This window comes from Pararge aegeria, chromosome 11, assembly GCF_905163445.1.
Source record: "Pararge aegeria chromosome 11, ilParAegt1.1, whole genome shotgun sequence".
Taxonomy (NCBI): domain Eukaryota; kingdom Metazoa; phylum Arthropoda; class Insecta; order Lepidoptera; family Nymphalidae; genus Pararge; species Pararge aegeria.
In genome coordinates, this window is record NC_053190.1 from 11308561 (window position 1) to 11332682 (window position 24122).

Below are 24122 nucleotides of genomic sequence, written 5' to 3' on the forward strand. Positions count from 1 at the left end.
TGTTTAGCAATCTGACTTAATAAAACATTTTAAACGAACTGTGTGAAACTAAAATTGTTATAAGTGTTTTTACGATTCTAGTTTTTGCTAACAAGTTAAACGATAACGGAAATGCAAAAATAGTTTTACTTGACAACTTTTTTAAGCAAATTTGGCTGGGTTTTTATTAGGTGTTGCAAATTAATCCTATAGATTTGGAAATAAAACATATCCCTGATCCGGAGTGTCGGATGGGTAGAATTACAGTTGGACAGCAAGCCTTGTACCGATGTGTCACTGTCAGCCGATCGCCCGCCACGGGTAGGATTAAGGCTGTTTTTAAAGAAATTACTCCGGAATTTTTGGGATAAAACGTATTTTGCGATTTGTTGCAAGCTGTTTGGTTACGGAATACCAATCAAACTATCATAACTTCGGTAACTATTTTTGTTAAACCATCTTTATGTATAATGTATGCACCAATATAATAAATTAGTGCTCAGCAGTTCAGTAATCAGCTGATTATGATGATGGAAATATTTATTAATACATCTCTATTATCTGGCTGTCCTGTCATGTCATCAAAAGTTATCCTGTTCTTCTAGAATTTAGTTTGTAAACAAATCTGTGAAATCAAATATTGAATAAAAAGGTACCTATTTAAGTCTGTAATTTGATAGCCAGATTTTGTAAATTATAATACGACATATGAAGCTTATAAAAATAGTAGGGATAACCGCGTATGAGAAGCCCTAAAACTTCTTTGCCGCAATGCCTAAATTGAAGGCAGTTATTTAATTTAAGTGCCTTCTCAGGGCACTGCAAACATTTAGTTATTGGTTTTTTGTTTAGAAATGTGCATGTCGATAATATGGAAATAAGGTCGATTAAAATATTATTAAATTATAATTGCTAGTAATAATATAAATACGAAAGTGTGTTCAACTTGGTTTTTAGCATAGAGTTAGTTAGTAAAAGACGGAGAAATGAATAGGCTATTTTTTAGCTCACAAAAAACAAACGTTTAAAAAAACCGTTAGGTATAACCGAAAAACGCGGTAAATTACTAGTATTCAAATAAATTAAAATGTTACCGAAACGGAGTGATATTTTTGTTTAACAAATGAAAAAAAACATGGATCATGTTGCTGAATATACTTAGGTACTTGCATATCAGAAAAATCACAAAAATGAGTCCGAGCAACTAATAGTTTTATTTCACGCTCTAGATATTTGAACACGAATTAGTAAGTAGTCAGTAAATATTGGTTTTGTAAGATCTGCAAAATTTCAAGCGGCACAAAATACACATAGTCTGCATATAACAAATTTTTCACTTTCAAAAGAAAATGCGAGTGACGTAAGTAGCACGGCATGATGGTGACATGGTAGTGACATGCTAAGGTCATTTGCAACTTTCGCTTCCGCACTAAAATTTAGAAAGACTCATTTCTCTTTTTTTAATGCGAATTTTGCATTATTTTTTAATACCTCATTGTTTAATCGTTGTGAAACCTATAACAGCATCCTCACACATCATGATAATTTTCTCAACCGTAGGACGTCCACTGCTATATATAGGTCTTTTGTAAGGATTTGCTACTAATAACTCCCGGTTTTGTCTCGCTTGTCCAGGGACTCCCTATGACTAATTTTTGTGTTATCCGACAAATTTACTGCTCCGCGCTTTCCCGTGCGATTTGCTAGCACCTTGGGACCTTTGGTTCTTTCCACCTACAGTATTTATTCTCATCCCGCCTATCGAAAAATTAATTCGGGCATATCGTCTAGGAAATTTACTAATTTTATAGGTTTAAAAGACATAAATAAAAAATAATCCATACTGATATGAACTATACCAAAACAGGAACAATTTTTGGACAACTCTTGTATGGTTATGAGAATATGAATCCAACATCTAGTTGGTCTGACCCAGAATTTAACCCAAAAACTCGTGATCCATAGTTCGATATGCTAACCAGCTAGACGTCCAAGGTGGTGTGTATAAAATATTGAAGTTATAAAGATAATATTTATAGATAATGCAAAAAGCAAATAAATTATTAGGACAGTGTTAACATCATATTATTTCGATATTGACATTTATAACAAGCAACATTGTATTCAGTGTCTTCGTTTCTTTGCCCGGCTCGTTTGATTCGCGCATGCGCCGACCGGTTCTGCTCTAAGTCCAATTAATTGACAGGATTATCTCTGATTTAATATAATTTGTAGGTACTGTTTGTTTTGCATCTTTCAAGTGCACTCGTCCGTGATTATTTGTTGCTTTAATAATGATCATTTTAAATTGTGCTCAATCTTTGTAAAGGGTTCGCTTTAATAACAGCGTGAAATAACTCAGATGTAACTTGTAGGCACTCATCATAAAATAAAAAAACAGGAATAATTAATAGCATTTGAAAATATCATCATAGGTCAATAGTAATTCTATTGTTAAAGTGTTGTTCTCTATAAAGTAACATGATTTTTTTGTACAGTTTAGTTATAAATAATATAGTTTTCCAAATATACGTACGTAATACGTAATAATACGTTTTTCCAAATCTCGTTCTAAAATTAACATGAAACAGGTCAGAAGAAGGCACTCCTAAGGATCTATTCACTGAGCTTTGGCCATAAACTAACATTATTACACTTTTAATATAGACTAGAAACAAATCAATAGCAGGGACTGGTGAAAAAAAATTTAGCTTTGGTGATAAATTAGGTTATAGTTATTGTTAATTTAAAAGTTATACTCCATTAAATAAAACAAAGTTTTGTAAATTTTTTTGTTTAGTATATTTATTTGGTGAAGGAAGCGTTTTAATATTATTAACATGAAACTAATCAGTGGTAGAAACTCATAATAAGATACTTATAAACTGAGTTAAGTTAATGAATTTATAGTATTCGGATAATTTAAATGAACTCTCTATAAGCTTGAGGCAAGACCAGACTGCGGCGTCAAATCTGAGTCTTTAGCGGCATCCAAGTTTGCGCCCAGCGTGTGACCATAACGAAGTAAGTCGCATTAAAGCGTAAGGCGTGTTTGGTCACGCTAATAAGGACGAAGGTCCGACGCGATAGTTTGGCCTTCGCTTTACATAAACAGTTCTGAAGTTAGTCTATAACTGAGAACAGAGGTATAAATTCAGACATTTAACTAAGAAATATTTAAATTCCACCAGCTACCTAATTTCATACTTTTAGTACTGTAGAAGTATAGTCGCACTGCTGAATCGCTTAACACTGGACTAGTAATAAAGAATGTTTTTATGAGCGGTAGTAAAGCATTTTGTGACAGAGCTCGCCTGGTGAAGTAGGTACCCATTGCTAGGCTTTATTCAGACGCCAAGCAACATTGGTCCTATGTGAAGGACGCGGTATCTGTATAATTATAGGCATACGAGGCAGGAATAAAGGCATCCACAATCGTAACTCCTGGTTCTATTTAATAACAATATCAATAAAATTCAATGAACAGTAGTAGACTTCTAGCCAATATAAATGGAATTGGATCGAAAAGTGCAAATCGAAAATCTAAAGCGCAGTTAATCACAATCCAAGTCAATTAACAGTCGACAAATCGTTTGGATCTGCATTCGTCCGGTTCAACTCCGATTCGGCTCGAATTAGCCGCGATTAATCGGCGTGCGTCGGGTTAAGCCGGGAGGCCATACGCGCACATCGCTGTGACGGCGCTCGTTATTCATCGAGCCCCGTGCTCCGGGGAGATAGCTTCGTTGGTCACCCTCAGCTCTGGGTTTTAGTGACGTTTAATTGGAAAGCTGAATTAGAGCATTCTCATTGGAAATTAAATTTTAAAGTTACAATTAATATTTAGTTTATATATCTGTGCAATGTGCATGTCTATGTTATGTTTATCCGTGTTCTAAGTATGGGTTGTTTCTTCAAGTACCTACGCAGCATTTACCCGTTCAATTTTTCTTACATTCGAGGGCTTTAGGAAGAAATCTCTTATGAGATATGTTGTCCTTGTGCAAGGCCTGCTCTTTTTCATGTTAATTTTATTATTTAGTACTAAATAAATAAATAGTAACTGAACATCGTGGTTCTAATAAAATTTATAATATTACGTGCTCAACGCCCCGTGGTGTTGTTACCCGAGGTCAATAAATCGTTTGGTTGCTTTGTGAAATGTGAAGGAACGACGATATTTGGTGTAAAAATACTAATGTATCCCTTTGGAATTTGACTTATAGCTCACGTTTAGTTTCATCGGGCTTCAGGCTTTGGCAACTGTAAATATTACTGTGCCAGCCGGCGCAGTAATTTAACACGACGTTTTAATACACCAAGTAGAAAAAATACGCCATTTAATACAATTGATAAACAGCAATCCAGCATCGGCACAAAATCTCAGTAAGCTGCTCCTAAAAGTATTATGTGTGCTATGGCCTTTTATATCCGTTTATGATTTCTCCAAGTACTCTTGAATTTACATTATCAGAAATAAAAAATGAACTCTTGTAAGTCAATTTATAACATTTAAAATTCTGTCTTTCTGGATTCGCATTCAATTTGAAAGGCATGCCGTATTAAATTATAACAAAACAGGGCATGCTAATGTAAAATTATACTTTATCAGCGTGTAGTAGAAAACGTCAAGAATCGCGGCGGTAACATTTGCGTGATTGAATCCTCCACCATTAATTTCAACGAAGATCAAACGAAGACCGAGGGTGATATTTATCAAGGATATTGCGAATTATTTTAATCAAATCAAATTCCCTTCGTTGTAAACAAATGCTTTTGATTAATGAGACGCGCGACAGAGCTCCGTCGCTGTGATAAAACACCCGAGGAAAAGACAAAATTAATGGTCATAAAATGAACTCTTGTATCCGTGAGATAAAGATGCTGAATGCTTCTGATCTTCAATAATTTTTCCTCGCTTACTATTTGAAGGATGATACTGGAGATCGCATCTGGTGACTGTACATTTATGTTGCCATTTGAGAGTATTTTTGCGTGCTTGGCTCAAGTTTCAGCACAGATATTTAGATTGTCATGACGCGAAACCATTAATAATAGCGACTTTTGATTTTCAGTTGGCTAATATGCGTAGGGCGTTGCGCAAAGGGTGCCGAGTCACGGCAGTCCCTCGGAATACCTCCCGAGTTTGTCACCGATGCGGTCGTACTGGCATTTTATGTAGCTCTTTGTACTTTGCCCTTTTATGGCTGAAACTATTCGGATAGTTCCGCCGGTGAACCAAACTATTTATTGCGTTTGCTTTGATACCCTGTACCTGTTTGATATTCATCTGCGTGGAATTCACTATTTTTGAATTGTGTACACAAAATTTGCTAAGTATTTCAAATAATCGCCTAAGTCTTTAGATCTTACTTGTCTTTCGCCATGTAAGTTAATGAATGCAGTTTGCTTGGTTTTACACAAATCTTTCCAACCTAATAGAATTTTTAAAGTAAGACTGGTTAATTTATATTAATTTAGAGCTTAATGAACAACGCATAATCGTTAAACGTACTAGATTTTTACGCTATAAACTATAATGCACAGAATTCAGAACTTTAATGCTATGAAAAGACACGAGCTCTTTTCAGTTTAAATAACTATGAATATTTATATTAAATAACTTTGGTAAAGTAGAAGATTTTACCTATTTTACAAGTTCTACTACTACACCTTCTCCAAGAACGCTACAAACCGCCACACTCATGGAATGTTTCTTTAATTAAAACTAATTACAGTGATCTTAAGCTCAGAAATGACGTTTATAAAACCGTTATAACGAAAAAGGAACTATCGAATCAGCATCAATATTAGAATAAATAGAAATAATAGGATATCGTAAACAGATCACAAACACAAAGATAGCTGGAGCATTTTACACCGGGGAGCGCTAACATTGTATAGCAAGTTGCAACGTCAGCCTATATTAATCTGGATCCGGCGCCTGACAGCACAAGTCAAATTTCTCATCAAAAATAAGAATTAATGGCGAACGGCATTAATCATTAGCTCGCAAACAGCACGAGGTGTCCGTATCCCATTATTTTGCATTACTAATGATATGTACACAGCGTTAAGGGATGGTTTATAAAAACCTCTGAGGTATCAACTTTCTTCATCGATTTTATGTTAGCTCACTAATGTTAAGTTACTTTATGTCCTTTTTATTTTCCGTAATTTAAAAATATCATCATGATCATGCTTCTTATGACTATAGTTATATACGTCATCGGAATGCTAATACGAAATTAGGATTAAATTTTATGCGGTAGCGCGTTCGGAGTGAAAAAGATTTATTGTTCCCTTCATTATTCGGGTGTCACTCTAAAAATGTTTTTGTTTGCAAATAGGCTGGTTTATTCAATTTAATTAACTGCCGGTTTAACGCTTTCGTTGTTTCGAGCTTGTCTCCTATAATCATGATTCTAGATAAAGTTAGTGAGTTGCACTGAATGAATTATAAAATAAATCACATACCTAACGAAGTGTGTCGAGACCGGCTACCAGGCAATCAATTAGCTGCCTTCACTCAATAATTTTTAATAAGTTTGCAACACTAATCACTTCCTCCCGAAAAGGCGTGACTGTTCTATTTCTAAAAGTTGGCCACACTGTCATTGACAGAAGATGTCACTTTTCCTTTAATTACGCAGCGGCCTCATTCCTTCGCGCCCTATTAGTACGCATCAATCAATGTTGCCAATACCTATTTTTTACCCCGCGACTCAAATGTTTTTTCCCTTGGTGAGTTTTTGTTTACGGAGATTTTTTAAGTGGGGAATAATTTGATGAGGTCCGCCACCCGACTGTGTTGGACGGCACTGCTCATTTGTCATCGTCTTGTCATTTCTGCATTTCTTTGGAACAGTTGTATCGGTAAAGTAATTATGTAATTTTTAGTAGCCCTTTTTCCGTTCGACTCGAGGATGAATGTGGCTAAGCCGATGTTATGCTTCTGCGGCTTTTTATGTTTATTCAAACGTTTATAGTTAGAATTATAATCAATAAAACAATATGGCCAAGTAGAAGTCACACTCACTTGCTGAGTGTTCCGTAAATTTATAAAATAACGAACAATAGTTGTGGAAAAATAAATTTGGCTGCTCAAAATGAAAAGCAATAATATATCTTTTGTTTCATACCTATTGTTATGATTTATAATGAAGTTATATAGTATGAAAAATCTTTTTTAACAAATTCGTATCCTACTTACGTAGATATTGTTTGGTCCTAATTTAGGACCACCACGGACGCGAATTTGTCACTAAGCTTACATTATTAAATTTTGTGTGCGATCTAAAAACGGATGATACGGAAATTGATTTCTGTTGAAAATCATAATTATATTTCAAAGTAAACATTGAATTTATAAAAGAATACTTTTCAAGCGGTTTCCTTTGATATATGCGTGCTCACACTCGGCTCGTAGTCGGCGCCAAGTCAGCAAGTAAACAGGAGAATACTTTTTATTCCCGTTGTAATTTCCCCGGTGGATTTGCATAACAAACCGGGAAACGGGAAAAGGTCAGGAAGCGAACAGAATGGCAAGTGTCCGGTTTGATGCGCAGTCAGCATTTCTGGCTGACGGAGCGCTCATTCTAACGTTCAATTGTACTTGCTAGAATAATAAGAACAAGAGGTCGTACTTAAAACATTAAAGTTGTTTAAGTAAACAAAAAGAAGGGCCAACATTTGGAAGTGTTATTTTTTACATAAGGAAATAAACCACAAACGAAATAAATTTATTTTATAGAGTATTTAAACGGTTAACAGGCATTTTTATAATTATTTTCTATATTTACATTAAAATTTTTATATTATATTTAACAAGGTGTAACAGGACTGGTGATTACTTCCTAATAATAAAGATAATCTCACATCGGTCAATCGGCTTTGCTCGTTGGTCCGTTGCAACACTATAAAGTTATAGTAAAAACTAGTACTTACTAACTAGTATTCTGGCATAAAACTATTCAATCACAGTAAAAACTTTGACTTAAACTCGGACATAGATAACATCCTAGGATTTGTATCATAGGATGTTATCTATTTCGTAGCTGTCTATTACAGTGTTATGCAAAAAGCTGTAATTTTGTATATTAAACATATTCTGTACTTAAACACACTTTGGATACATAAGTCAAATATCAAATAAAAAAAATCACAACTAATGTAATAGGTAAGTTATAAGTTGAATTCATATTTTTTTGCGTGAAATACTGATTTTGCAAATAATCGCATTTGAAATTCATTGACGATTTGTACGAAGCTATCACGAGAGAGCTGTCCAAACGTAGCACGGATTGCTCAGACTCAGGCGTTTGGGATGCATATTCATGATACTTTGCGCCACATGCAAATCGTGATTTACACATTGTAATGAATTCTTTTGATCTGTGGATCATATTTGATTTACCCCGATGTATTAACAGGACGTGTGATTACGTATTCATAGTTTTTCTACTAAGCAGTTTGCTGGCAATCTGTTAATAATATGAAAATTTATTGCATGGCTAGGTAAATATTACGAGAGGTGCTTAAAAATTTCGTTCAATATACTTTTGTTCTATTTTATTAATACATAAATATAATTTCAATTAGAAAACACATAATAATAATTACAAACTAACATTAATATTGACAAAAAATATAAGCCGTCTTACTATTCATGGCATGGTACCTTAAATTTAATTGTTTAACTAAAAAATGTTTTTCCACTGCGTTGCTGATTTATGCTTATTCTTTTTTATATCGATTTAGAATATTATAAAAATAGAGAATATACAGATACCTACTCTATCTATCCAAAAATAATTTTACCCCATTTACTAATGCGGCCTCCTCAAATAACGCTCTATTAGTTTAATCAGAGTCATTCATAGCTCTGTGTCACACTAATACTAAATTATCAGTTCAGAAGATCGCTCGGAGTCTTTATCAAACCTGCTAATAAGAAAGCAAAAAAAAGAATTTTCCTAATCTAACTTAACATCGTAGTAGTTTAGTAATTTACAACTTATTTTCAAACTTTTTATGTCTCTCTTTTTATGTCTCTAAGACAATTAGGATTGGCGGAAAAAAACCTACTAATACTTATAACTAATAGGCGATTAATCTGTAGCCAACTTCCTGTTTGTTGCCTGCTATGTTGAAGTTAACAATACCAAATCAATTAGTCTAACATCTGTGGAACAATCTCCCATCTGACGTGTTCGTCATTCAAACCTAAATTGTAGTTCGTCTCAACTACAATCTAGGGTTACTCAAGGGACAGATAAAAATTTTTTTAAAGCCTTACGTACTTAGCTAGACAAGCTATATTTTTTAAAGCTATAGCAAGTTGGGTATCTCGTTTGCATATTGTCTTGGTCGCAGCATCAGATTGCGTACTTTAATATCGCAGCGTGATTAGAATTTAATACTTTATCAATCTTAAAGGCGAGTAGACCAGTGCAACTAATTAAAAATAACTAAGTAGCACGAGTATGAATGATAAACAAACTGAGAAAAGACCTGATAATAATAAAACGGCTCAAACCACTAATTCAAATGAAAAACCACATTCAAATCGGTAGTTCTGTTTTTGTGCTGCAATAAAACAAAGACACTGATACTCAGACAGACTGATTGACAGACAAACAAACAGGATGGTGAAACTTAAAACACCCCTCTTTATGCTTTGGGTTAAAAAACGTTAACCAATCGTAACGTAGGTACCAAGTTTGCAGAAACGTTGGGAGGCTGTTAGACTGGTCTGGACGCGACTGATGACAGCGGGGATTAATAATTGACTACATAAGTAAGGGCCGTAGCATCGAATGGCTAAATAACCTCAACCCCAGCCACAAATCAAATGTTTTGATAGGGATATTAACGAGACAATTTGATTGCGGACATATCGCGCTAAATTGCTTCGAAATTATATTTTCTGTTTACTTTCAAAACTCCCCGTTGTATGGACGTTTGGAACAGATGGCTTTGTTTCTATTGCGTTTATTGAATAGCAAACAGTTACCAAATTATTTCATGACTTTCCATCTGATATCAATCATTCTTTGCAATCCACCTGCCTAGAACCATTAAATAGCAGTGTCAACGTTTTCACCTGTATCTTTTACTCTAAAGTTTGCGCTCGAGTAACGCTCCTAGTGACGAAAGTAAAATTAAAACAGATTAAATAATTATCATACAACAAAGCACACTAAGGCTTTTGACGCAGCAATGTTTCTAGAGTCAAAAACAACCCTTCGATTTAAAGCATGCAAATCATATGCTAAGAACGTTTTTGCACTAGCCACCGCGCGGAAATATCCAAGACAATGCGCTTCACAAACTATAACAGTTTTAAAGCCCTAACGCATTACTTCAACTGATACGTTCACTGCTGGACAAAGAGAGAGAGCTTTTGTAGAGAGTTCCAAAATCCACTGTCCTGGGCTGCTTGCTTCCAAATTAGTGTATTGGCTAAGAATTAAAGGTTTCGCTCATAGAGTAGGTACTTACAATCCCGGTAAAAAATATAATTTCTATATTACTGATGCTGGCCGATTCGGTTGATAAGATTTTTCATGGATCGTTAATTTATACAATTAGTCATAGATCGTTTTAGGCAAATTAGCGTTGTGTTAAATAGTCCATTCAATGAAGCCCTTCAAATGAGCGGTTGAAAAAAAAAATACATAACTTATGTATTTGACCAAAATACTGACACCGTATTGTTGATGCTGCTGCCTTAATGTTGATTCCCAATAAAAAAAATCTTAATTCTTTAACTAAATGCCGATAAGTGTTGTGTGTGTAAGTGATAATAAGTGTTTTTTTTACTATGCCATAAATCGGATGTCTATATTAAACTGAGGTTAGGTTACTGCTAATTAATATATTCATGACATAAGTCCCGCAAAAAATCTGAACTCTACATAAAAATATGTGTAATTAGTTTTTTTTTGTAACTATGTGCCATAGGTCATTGTTAAATTCCATAGCCGCCATTAGCCCCAGCAATCAATAATTATAATAAATTCAAACATTATTCTAACAGGAAATAATTTTATAAGTTCATTAAAATTAATACCTTATCTATAGGATAATGTAAAGTTTATCAATGGTCTGAACAATACTATGATGGATGTGACCTGCGCCGACTATGCAAGATAAAAAACCTCAGAGTGTCCGCTTATAAGATTATATCTAAGACATTAATATCGAATTTATTTCAACAGCCCACTTAAGATTTGTGTAGTTTACTTTAAGATTAACTTTGTATTACAAATATGGTATATTCTGACTAACTATAAATGCGAAAGTGTGTTTGGTTGTTTGTCCTTCTTACTACCCAGGAAAATAAACATTTTCCACGAGATTTGTGAAAACCGTAATAAGCGAAGAACGTGGGCAACAGCTAGTTCTATATATATTTGTTTATAGATATACAATATAAAAATGAAAATTGAGTACGTAAACACGTTTTTTTTGACATTCTTTCTAACTAAATTTGTAAATCATGACATAGTTAAAGTTAAATTTTTTATCGACTCTCCATACGAATTTGCTATCAGAAAAATAACGCATCTGAGTGCGTTTTTTTTCTGTTAGCAACATCGTATTCGGCAACGCAAGAAACACCGCAGATGAAGGTTTACATGTATAAAAAATTGCACGGAATTCCTTGTTTGGTAGTCGGTTCAAAAGTCAAAGATATTGGCCGCTTGCCATTAATGTCTAGTTAGGACCATGTTGCGGTGAACGCAAATGTCCACTTCTGCAATCATTACCCAGCGACTGAGCGCATCCAGTGGTCACAGCCGATGAACGACTTTAACCGTCCAACTATGAGAAATTTATGCTATTCGACGAGCGACGTCCAAGCCACTGAAGATAAGGAAGGATTTGTCTCGTCACATTATCCAAGGAATTGAATTGGAAGTGTGTCGATGTATGCGCATTTTCTGCGGTTATCCCATATGCTGCGTGCCGCGAAGCCGTATTTATGCAATCTGCGGTCAGCCAATCGTATGTCTAAAGTTACCAATTCGGAAAAAAAAACATTACGGATAAAATCTTATTGGTTTAAAGCGTATTTCCGAAGTGTACAAGGACAGATCGCCACGTTAATACAAATTTATAGTAAGACGTAAACGTAGGTGTGGTAACATATCAAATCATTGTTTCCTCCACTAGGTTAAAATTTTGTTTACGTTTCATACAAGTACACGTTAATTTTTCTTTTGGCTTACGACCGCATACAAGATGAACGACTATTTATTTAATTTATTTAAAAATTAAAGGAAGTTACTATATCGATATACCTACTTAGATTAACAACCACAAAAATTAACAACTACAAAAGCATCTAATAAATAAATAAATATACTACGGCAGTACACACATCGCCATCTAGCCCCAAAGTAACCCCAAAAGTTTGCTTTTGTTATGGGTACTAAGATGACTGATGAATAATATACATTAATACTTATAATATACATATAAACACCCAGACACTGCAAATCATTCCTGTTCATAAACACAAACATTCATCTGGGAATCGAACCCCACGGCCTCGGACTCAGAAAGCAGGGTCGTTGCCCAGTGCGCCATTCGACAGTCAAACAATTTATTGTAAATAAAATTAAAAACTACACAATCTTATATAAAATTCAAAGCAAAGATTTTCTCTTGCGTGTGAGAGTTTAAAAATGTTTAGGGACCTCTACATGTTTCATAATCACGTGTTAGCGATATAAACTTAGGTGAAACGGATTAACATGCTCACTGAGGGGTGTGCCTAGTAGTGGGAATTAGATACTTGTCAAAAGAACTCAGGACTTTGAAATCCTGAGACTGTCTCTTTGGTTTAACATATTCCATATGCTAAAACAGCGAAGCAGTCTCAGTCCCTAAAGATATTACAATGAAATACAACATTATTAAAAAGCATTCCCATTACAGATAATGGCAATGCCCCTAAAAAGTCGGGGAGTACGAATTGTAGAAGCAATTTTGCATAATTATCCAACATTGTGCCCGGAGACAGGCGACGCTCTGCCGCTTAAATCCTAATAACCTCGCACGGATCCGATCGGAATCTCGTTACGCTACTGTAATCTGTTGCAAACAAATAGGTTGTTATTCTGTTCTCCATACTTCTTAAATCAGGAATGGCGAACCTTTTTAAATCTACGTGCCGATTTGTTGAAAGAAAAAAGACTACACTGACGCGCTAACAAACCATCTCAGAATTCTTAATGATTAATTATTTTGTTATTATTTCAAAAAATATATTGAAGGGAAGTTACACTAACAGTGGTCTCCTATGAATTTTTTTTCAAGTTACAGAACCCAATACTAAAACTTTATGGTAATGACAAACATTGAGTATTTATTTAACATATGTCGGAAAACTATCATAAAACTTTTCAGTCCGGCAACAAGAGAGCAGCTAAACATAAACCATGTTGAATAAGTTCTTATAAAGTGCCATTTGTATTCTCATTAAAATTCACGTAACTTCCTCAGGCATCTTCTGTATTCGTTCATCTATTACATTCCAATGACAACTTCAATCTCCTCACGTTTTCCTAATATCATAATGAGCTCTAAAGCCTCCAAGACATATTTTATTTTCTTCCCGACGCGTTTTATTTTTCATTTCACGTTTCATAAGCGAATTTTGCTTGTCCCTCTTACATTTGGCAAGCATAATGCCCCGGTCGCTTAGTGCAGTTTTATTACGGTATTAAGTGACGTAATTTTTTCCATATTATATTATTCAAATTTAAATAACTGTCTCCGATTTCCCCCGCAAAGGTCCCGTAGACTACCGTTTCTTGTTGTCACCCTCGGCATCTTGTTTTTTCCTACGACCGGCTTGGTTGGAAAAATAATGGTGTGGAGTAGCGCGTAATTCGTTCGAACCTAGATAAGCAAGAACTGGATGAATGGCAAAGCTCTTAATGTGGTAAAAGGCAGGTTCCGTCTCGTTTCCAGGCAAATCACATGGGCCTCTTGCTCTTTACCCCTGTATATAAAAAAATAAAAGTGCGCGTTCAAAACTAATTCGATTGATTTATTTGTTTTTGGTTTTTTCTTGATTAAAGTACTGGTTTGGTAATATCTGCACTTATGTCCGAATATCTTTCCGTAAAATAATTTCAAAAACATTTAGTACATGTTTTTGAAATTATTTTACAATACATCTTCTTACAATTACTTATAAATGTCTTCACTTGAAATTTAAGGTATATTTTTATGACTTTAAAGCAAACTGGTATCTAATTCTACGTATTATATATAATCTATTCACCGTGTTCGACTGTAATAGAATTAATTTTAATACTTTTAATTTCAGTTTTCAGGTTAATGAGATTAATAATAACTAAAGTCTTTTTGTATGTTACCTGGATCCGCGGTTTCTTAATAAATGGCCTATCACATTTCTCAAATCGGATTTTTTGTTCATGCGATTAGTGACATTTTTTATTAGTTATTCATTATTATATTATACATTTTACGTTATGAAGCATAACATTATTTATACAAAAAAAAAATTCTTCCACTCTTCTTCGTTTCTGTTCTTAAATCGGAGAAGTTAGGAGGCCACAATTTTTACAAATGACATCGTGACGTTTATGCGGGAGGGTGGTACGGCCGACAAGTCATCAGGTTACTTCTTTCCTATTATTTTTGCATTTCGTCGTTCTTTTTCCGCCCTAAGTGTTTATCTTTTGTCCCGTTCACATAGAAAACCTTGTTTGTGTTATCGTTTGTGCGATTAGAAGTTTTGAGAACGCACAGTATATTATTTTCAAAGTTCATGGCATGACATAATTTGATTTAAGTGTGCAACTTTGCAATTTATTTTTTTGCCAAATTATCACGCATTCTTGGAATCGTCAATAAATAAAATTTTAAAAGTTTATTAATAAAAAATACCTACATTTGGAGAAAAAATCAGCATAAATTGGCTTCAAAATAAATTATAAACAACCGAAACACTCAGTAATTAATGTTCACAAATTATAATATTAGTTATTTCATCCCAGAATTTTATGGCTGTATTGAACTACAGTAATAAAATGGTTGTACTGAATAGTTCTTTCAACGTAATTTAGCAGTACGTACTCAGCACCTTAATCGCAAGAGCAGCAAGGGGTCTTGACTCTTGAGCAGCAACGAATTTTTCCTAATTTTTTAAGAGTCGGACTCACCATTGCTTTTGTCTTTGCGATCCGCATCTGTTACGTATATGATTCATATTTTTGACCATCCTCTAAAAATAAGAAATGAGGAAGGAAAATTTGCAGTTCTCGTTAGGTTCATTTTAGGGTTTCGAACGTTTCGACGAACAACCCTCACAGGTTTACTTTGTTGTCTGTATGTCTGTCCTTACATTCGTAAGGAAAAGAAAAGTATTGCGTTTTCATTTTTTAATTATTAAGGTTATGCTCTGACACGATATCAAAAATAAACACTACAATTTTTAACAAATAATACGGATTTCGAATTAGACAAAACATAAGGTATTTTATCTGCATAAACATATAACTTTTTGCTTAACTACAGCCCCTTGCTACTTGTATTTTCTTCATAATTTATTCCATTTCTCCCCCATACATTGGCATCGGCCGCTGATATTTTTTATTCGATTAGTAAACCCCTAAGGTGTTTTTAGCCTTTTTTCGCTCGATTTTCTTCGAAGCTTTGTTGACTGTTACGGGGGGGTTACAATGCTCATTTCTTGTGGATGAGCAAGCTTATTTATTTTCCTGCTATATCAGCTGTCTATAGACTGAAGTCTGAACAATTGGGATTATCTATCTATAGCGACGAACTTCGAAATACGCCTTCAGTAATGCGCCAGTAATTGGAATATATTATATTCCAATTACAGCATCTTTCCACTCTAGTTGGCGTCATATTTTTTATTTGTAATTTGCAGCATTATGAACAGATTAGATTTCTCGTTGTGAATTAGGAGGTGATTTTTTTTAGGTTTTTAAAATGTTCATATTTTTAAAAAATTACTGAACCTGACTGACCTTAATGCGTCAAATTCGTCAAACACTTTACATATACTTACGTAAACAATAAAATGTCTAGTGTATGTGACACATTTTAGTAAATATAAGCATATCTTAAGCCATTTTCATACATACGACTGCTGGGCTCGACGTGCTCTCTGCGGCACAGAGGTGGACCAATGACCTAACTGCGTTACTCAGAATTTTAAATTGTAAAAACCAATACCTACCAAAGCTGGGCCCGACTTCCCAATTGACCCAGGACTTTGTGATCGTAGTTGAACATGCAATCCACAAGACACATGATAGAGGTATAACTAACAATGTAGCGGCTTTTTCTTCACGGTAGAGTCACTAGAAACAGACTTGAAGTACTAAAGTGCTTGTAGAGTAAGCCCCCTTAAAACTTGTTAATATATATTAGCATACAAAACGATTATCAAGCTTATTAGAAAGTGCGAAATCGTCTTCTATTAATAAACCTAGCGTATTACAAAAAGACAACACGTTGGCTTATAATAAAACACTTATTTTCATCTCAACTGGCAAAAAAATAAAATTAAAAATGTAATAATAAAATTATTTATTTCTTACATATCCTACTGAATCAATATAAGTTAGTTACTCCGCAATTGTTTTATTTGTATAGTTACAATAAAAGTACTTAGTTGAGAGCAACCCAACTAATTTGTTGAATTCCTGTTCCCTGTTACCACAGTTAATAATGAGGTTGTTACCGCAAATTAATCATACGTCGCTCAAGGGGAAACAGAACAATTGGGTAGATTCTTTGCCAAGTCGTAGACTCCCGGAATGTATGACCCTAGTTCCTAACCGCAGTACTTACACACTCGATTTGTGTCGAAGAGGAGACGGGGGAAAAGGAAACTTTTTGATGGATCGGACGGAGTTTGTTTTGCATGTGAGTGATATGTCTGAAATAATAAATGTTGAGGCGTCGACGCTTCCCCAATCTCCCCTCGGGAGGGTGAGCTAAAACGATTTTTGATTTGGGTGTCAAGCAAATGTTTTACGCAGTGACGCTCCGAGAGGATTTGATTTTCTTAATCGATTCCGCGCAATGCAAATTGGAAGAACTGCTGGTGCATAGATTTTAATTACTGTATTCGTCTATTTCGATGTTTTCAGATTCTAAACTTACTAGGGTTGAACTATTTATTTTAATCACTCCTATTTTTTCATTCTTATTAGACGACGTATTTTTCCATTAAATAAATAAAAATAAATCATAAGCACATCATTAGTATATGTAAATTACATATAATTATAATTAATTTATATTTTAATTATGTATTTTTTATTTGAATGTAGAACTATCCCGTTTCCCTAATATGCTTCATCAACCAAAGGTCGTCTGGAGGAGATCGCTTCAAGCGATAAGGTCGCCTTTACGCATATATATTTATTAAACTTTTTTTCTGAATGTGCAATGAAGAGTTTCTTTCCATAATTAGCTGTTTATTATAAGCCAATTTTGCATACAGTTTGCTTAGTCTAAGATGTTGGTAATATACTTTATCATACCAGGAAAACAAACGGTGCCCACAAGACTTGTAAAAAACCGTAATAAACGCGGACAAAGAAAGCGGGCAACAGCTGGTAAATATTAAAATCAGAAAACAAAATCGTGAAGAGCGTTGATAGCAGTTAATTGATGGCCTTAATAGCTATTCGAACGTATTTCGTCGATTTTAATGTTCTCGTGTAAATCGGCGACACGCTCAAAAGCTTCATAATACTTACGATAATCAGATTATGCATACAAGAACGGTTATGATCGTGGAGCGCTGCAATATTAGGCAGTACGAACGGTTCAGAATTAACTAATCAGCGTACATTGGCTCGTGTGGTGATTGCATCGCATTGTCCGCGCTCGTGGCTCCGGAATATCTGTTTAGGCCACTGCCCGCCCTGTAATGGCAATGGTTAACGTTAACTAACTTAGTTAACCTTCATAATTTCGCTAGCGGAGCATTTGCATATCCATTTGGTGTTTGCGATAGAATCATATGCATACCCATAAAATTCAATAGATTTGGTAGTGCGGCTCATCTATTTACCTGCCTAACCTGTTTGCATTTGGCGGATTTAAGTGCATACGGCTAAGTGGATTTCGTTTAACGAGGGCCTTTGTTTTTCTATGTTAGTACGAATCACTAATACAACTAGTAATAAACTGTTTCAATGATCAATTAGTAAGCATGTTAGACGATGTTAAAAATATTAGGTATTTGTAACCCCCTAGAGTTTGTTAGCACCGAAACAGTTTAAGTTCCTGACGTGAGAAATGATCAGATGAGTCAGTCAAATTTTTACCCATCCCAGCGTCTCACAGAGCACATGAAAAAGTCGGTGTTGGAAAACCGTTAAAGCTCTAGACCCTTAGTTCCCTCCATTGGGAAAAGCGACCTGTTCCCAGCAATATGATGCTAATGAGTGTTATACAGCTAAAGAAAGCGTTAAACAATCTTTAGGTCGTATCAAGAATAAAGAGCTAAACAATTTTTTGTTCAATCAACAAAATATAACTCTCTTCCAAAAAAAGTGTATTTTAATAACGTCTAAATTATGCTACCACAATTTAACAGTCAAAAAACACAAAAAAAAATCTTTTCGTTTTGATAATGCTGTTTTATATACCTTTTTGTTATTCACATTACAAGCAGACACTTCGACTTAACTTGTTTGGATAAATGTATGAATATGGCTTACATCAATGTTTGACCTGCACAATTAAAATAACATTTGTCGCTTTTAAAGTCGGTTTAAATTTTAACGCTTCAAATGAACCGTACAAAATTTCAAACATCATCGATCACATTAACAGTTTTGTGATGACGAAAAAAAAAACGAAGGAAGTGGAAATAATTTATTACTTTATTGATACAGGCGTTATCTTTTGTCCGATCGTACTGTGATGATTTGGTCATTTCTTTTGGATTCGTTCAGGATGCGAGGCCTCATTTATTTTCAATTCGTTTAAATTGGATTGTCAAATAATATCCTGTTTTGGAAAGTAATTGATAAAAACTTTATTAATTTGCTTATTTTGTACAAATATTGAACGGCAAGTCAGCATCTTTATTCATCGTACATTTGTAGAAGAGATCTGCAAATTTCACCATGCTTTAATTTTTCAATGGAGTTTGGCTACTACTGCATCTTAAGATGTCAACGTCAAGTTGTCCTCAAAGCTATGTTTCCTGCATATTGCCAGTTCTGGTAGTCTCTTAGAGAACTATGTCACTTTATTGTACAACGTATAATAATTGAGAATATATTTAAATAGCAGAACTATTGTCGCGCATCGTCAATAATTATAAGCTAAAGGCGGTAGATTTTTAGGTAGATGTAAACAAAAATCTTCTATAACGCAATACAAATGGCCAAAGACAGGACCCGATGGAGAGAGATCTTATATGACAAGATTACTCGCCATACCAGTGATCACGATCCACAGTGATGAGGGACCGACTAAAGAGAGAGAGTAAACAAAAATAAAGTGTTTTTTTGTGAGTTCCGTTCTAGATTTCGTCAAAGGAGAGGGCAAAGAAGACAACGAAAACTACGAAAATTTCCAAAATAAAAATGATAATTAATACAGTTTTAATAGTGCTAACTAGGGTGATATAAAATGACTAAACTAAACTAAATTGACATATTTAAAAGTACTAAGTGCTATCTATTTGAGACTGTATCTACTGGAATAGAATAGCACTATTACTAGACGTGTAATTTTAGGTGAGTCTAAATATTACAACAGAAATGGCACCGGTGAGTCCATTTTTTCATTTCTTTAATCGAAAGTTGTCAAAATTTATCTTTCAGATATTTTAAAGATGCGCGAATTTACATTTTGATAGCGGCGGAAATGAAAAATGTATTAAATTCAAACTAAGTTCCGTGACTCGTCAGTAAAGTACCAAACGACTCCATTTTAAGGGTTCACGCATAGAGTACTGTTGCATAGAGCGTTGCTTGTTATTAAATACGCGGTAATTATATCAGCTGCTTGTTTGAAACCAGTATACTGTATAAAATATAATACAACTACTATGACTACAGAAAAAAAATAACTGGTACAACAAAATGATTTTGAAAAATAAACCTTAGTAAATACATCCTCCAGCATGCAAGATTAATCTTTTCCGGCATATGATCGTACGATCTCGTGCTGCTTGAGTCTAGTAACTTACTCCGACTCACTTGATGCGTATTCACCTTCTGGCTAATTATTCTTAAAAACACATTTTTCTTGCTTTCCGGTGCAAGGTTGCCACTCCTTAACCTTGAACCTTAATTTTACCAAATTTATTATTAACAAAGTAAAACTAAAGTTGGTCTCCTTATTAAAATGAAGAGTATGTGAAAAATGCACTCCAAGAAAATCATTTTATGAGTTCTCTCCCCCAAAATTACTCTGTAATCCACAAAAGGGTTCCGCGAAGGCTTAAAACAGCCACTTATTATGTATGTTACATTTCACTTTCAGACGTCATTTATATTCAAATGCTCAAAAGGCATTACTGGGCAAAAATTGTAGCATTAACCCCTTTGAAATGAGCGAAATTGGTTCCGACAAGGGAAATCATTTTTCAAGATCTGTTTTTTTTTATGAATATACTGACTCATACTGGTAATGGATCACGTCTGTTACATTAATAAAGATTTTAATGAACTAATTGTATCAAACGATGAATCGATTTAAGTATCGGTAATTAAAGAAGTTTCAAAGAAAACAGCAAATGAAATGGAATGTTGTAAATCGAAAGACTATTTAACCATTTATATTTGTTTTTGTCTGTAAATGGTTATTTATTAGTAGTTATTCCACATGGTTTTCTGGATTGTCTAATAGTTGTACGTCGCAAGCAGGTGAGATGAAGAATGATTTAAACAGCCCTTTCTCTGCCAACTAAGCTCGACGCTATTGATATCACCTCATCGATGATTGAAGATAACCATTCTTGATTCAGCTACATGCGAAAAAGCAACTTGATATTAGAAATTTATAACTTGTAGATATCCGAGTGGTTATAGTTGTTTCAATAGTTATATTTACTTATTCGCGTGAGTAAAGTTCCTACGCACTATCTAGTAGTCCTCTTATTTCCAGATTTAATAATTCTAGATCTAAAACAAACAACTCATTATGTTGAGGACAATTGCAAACATTTGCACAAAATGAAATGAAACGGAAGCATCAAAAGACCAATAACTCACAATCAAAAGGAACCTACGGAATTAGGGTAGCGGTTCGGATCCGTACAAAATAATTACACATACCGTCTTCATCCGTTCACTAAAGAACTCAGCGGGGTCTTATAATATTATACTTTTCCCTTTGTGGTAGCTCCGCAACTCAGTGGGTAGCATGCTTTATGGTTTCAAATGATAAAACTGTTTGTCAGTGGCTTTGTTTGGATTCGTTTTGCGTTGTGTCGTGTCCGATTGGCGGTATTTATGATTTTCGATTGTATCTATAACGAGGTGCTGACATATCATTCGCTTTGTTCGTTGATATCGATAGCGCTTTCACAACTCTATGAACAAACAAGTGTTGTAATTCGAATTTCACTTTGATCTTTATTTTATTTATTTATTATTTTATTTTATTTATTATTTATGTACCATAAATTGTGATTGTGAACATAAGATACATGAAGTGTACAAAGGAAAGCTTATCTCTATAAGAGATCTCTTCCAGCTACCCCAGGATGTGAGTAAGATGATTTAATTGTGGTATAGGTCAAATAAAGGTACAATATATTTCATAACTACTAAGTATATTTAATATATCTAAATAATAACAAAATTCTACATACTAATACAATAACATTCGAATATACTATATATACAAAATACATAAAAATAATATAATAAATATTTATATAATATAAATATAAATATATATCTATCTTTGATGGGACTTGATTTGCTTCGAAACGTTTCAGAGAATTTTGGAAATTAAACTTTTACTCTATAGACAACATTGCACCAGGTGTATGCAGCAAGGCCTTATTCCAGATGTTTTGTTGTTGTTTCTTTTAATTTTGAATATATTTGTGTTTGTGTTTGTGTCTGACGACAGAAAAGAGAGACTTGACATTTCACTGCTTATATTAGGCCTACTTGAAATAAATGAGTTTTGATTTTTTTTTAATTTGTCAATAAGTAATAGGCCTAATGCTTTATTGTACGCTTACCAGTTACCACTGCGTCAAGGAGGTCGACAAAATCATCTTGCAAATGTATATGATATGTTTAGATAGTAATCTTACAAATACGTGGGAGTGAAGATTCTAGGAGTAACATATCCGAACCGCGACAAAATAATAACACGCGGAAGCGTTGCGCCTCCGGGCTCGTCTTCAAGTCACGAGTAGGTATTTCAAACCCTTCCGTCTTACTGATCTGAAAATCAAGCTCTGCAAAGCTAAATAATCTTGGTTGTAGGAATTTACCCTTGAAAAAACATTTATTACATTTATTTCATAAAAATTCAAAAAAATATGTTTTTGTTCAATATTTATTACTTTATACAAATTTAAAACAAATTTACATTGTTACAGGTTGCGTGATGAACGGGGTGATATAGAACGTGTTATAGCAATGGACAAGGCGCGCGAGGGTTCACATAATGGTGAGAATACTTAATAGTTGAATTAATTTCACTTAATAAAGGCAGACATTGTTTTGTTGATGTCCATGACATGCAAGGAAAGTTACGAAGATCTGTAAGAAAACTGTACAACTCCACAAACTTTGTCATAACCTGACAAAAAGCCTGATCATTTTATAGATTTATTGTATATACTATGATTTACTTATTATGGTACTACATGTATATAGTATTTATAACCTAGACATTATTTATTTATTTATTTTATTACACATACTTACTAAGCTAAATTAGTTAAAAAAAGAAACATATCTTTAACTTACTTTACAATAAGAATTAAAATCAAATTAACAGATAGCATTCACTTGAATCCCACCAACGCATTGAAGCAGCGTGGTGGATCAAGGCTCTATATCTACTCTAACAAACTATATGGGAAGAGTTTAAGTTTATTTGGGATAAGCCACTACCTTTTTTGACCACGAATAACGAAATCCTAGGTCCGATTACAACGTCGGGTAAGAAAATATTATTTTGCTTACAAATTTATCTGCAGGTACTAGCCTAAAGTTAGGAAATTGGTGTTATCCATCCCTTGGAGACATGTAGAGCATGTTAAAACATTAGTTTTTATCACTGGCATGTGCTCCTTATAACCGACATAAACCATCACGCTGCTCCAATACTCTCTTGGATCATAGCTCAAAGATGAATGACAGAATCTTAGAGCGACTCTCTCCGAATAATGAGAAAACCTGTACCTATCATTAGGATATTACTATCAGCACGTATCACTTTAGTCCTCGGCGGTAATTAACGACTTAAAAGGATTCTCTTTCTACCCAGGTTCCTCTCCGGGCCACAGTCCTGTGCTAAACCTGTCAAAATCTGGTTCTGGAGAGCGGGAACGGTCAGACCGGGACCGGGATCGGGAGCGAGTGGAGAGGGGCGAAGGGTCGGCCAGCGGACGTAGTTCTGCTGCCTCCCGTCGCACGCCGCAACCGCCGCGTATACCTTCCACTGCCGCGGCGGTTTCCCCACGCTCTCATACCGATGAAAGCGACGCTGCTCTGTCTGATCAGGACGATCACAACGTCAAAGATGAGGATGATGGTGAGTTATTTGTTTTGTTTTTCATTCCACTACAAGTTAGCCCTAGACTGCTATCTGACCTTGTAGCCGTAGTACAAGATTTCCTCGCTCGCAATCGAGGAGTCGTTTTCGAGTATTAAACTCTCTATAGTCAAAGTAAAATGGACCTTCACGCGGCCCAAAGTCGCTAATCCTCCTGTTTATTGTTCTACAAACGTTCTGTAAAAAAACGAGTTAAATAATTGTAGGCAAATTTTAGCTTTATCACACTATATATATATATATATACACATATATATATATATATATATATGACATTTTATTTCAATATTCAATTATTTCAATTCTCAAAAACGACTTCTCGATTACGAGTGAGAAAATCTTGTACT

At 34.5% G+C, this 24122-nt stretch overlaps 1 protein-coding gene and 1 long non-coding RNA gene across 2 annotated transcripts in view; one reads left to right on the forward strand and one right to left on the reverse strand.

The window, feature by feature from the left end:
* LOC120627421 (dachshund homolog 2) overlaps positions 1 to 24122 on the forward strand; it is a 207292-nt gene that overhangs the window by 111903 nt on the left and 71267 nt on the right. Inside the window, exons 7-8 of the mRNA XM_039895423.1 lie at positions 22592 to 22662; positions 23488 to 23754. Of these exons, the coding sequence (XP_039751357.1) occupies positions 22592 to 22662; positions 23488 to 23754 (338 nt within the window). The remainder of the gene's footprint in view (positions 1 to 22591; positions 22663 to 23487; positions 23755 to 24122) is intronic.
* LOC120627340 lies at positions 18904 to 21549 on the reverse strand. Its single transcript, XR_005658904.1, has 3 exons — positions 21306 to 21549; positions 20128 to 20314; positions 18904 to 19128 (listed from the first exon to the last, which is right to left on the reverse strand). It is a non-coding gene; the product is annotated as an uncharacterized LOC120627340 (long non-coding RNA).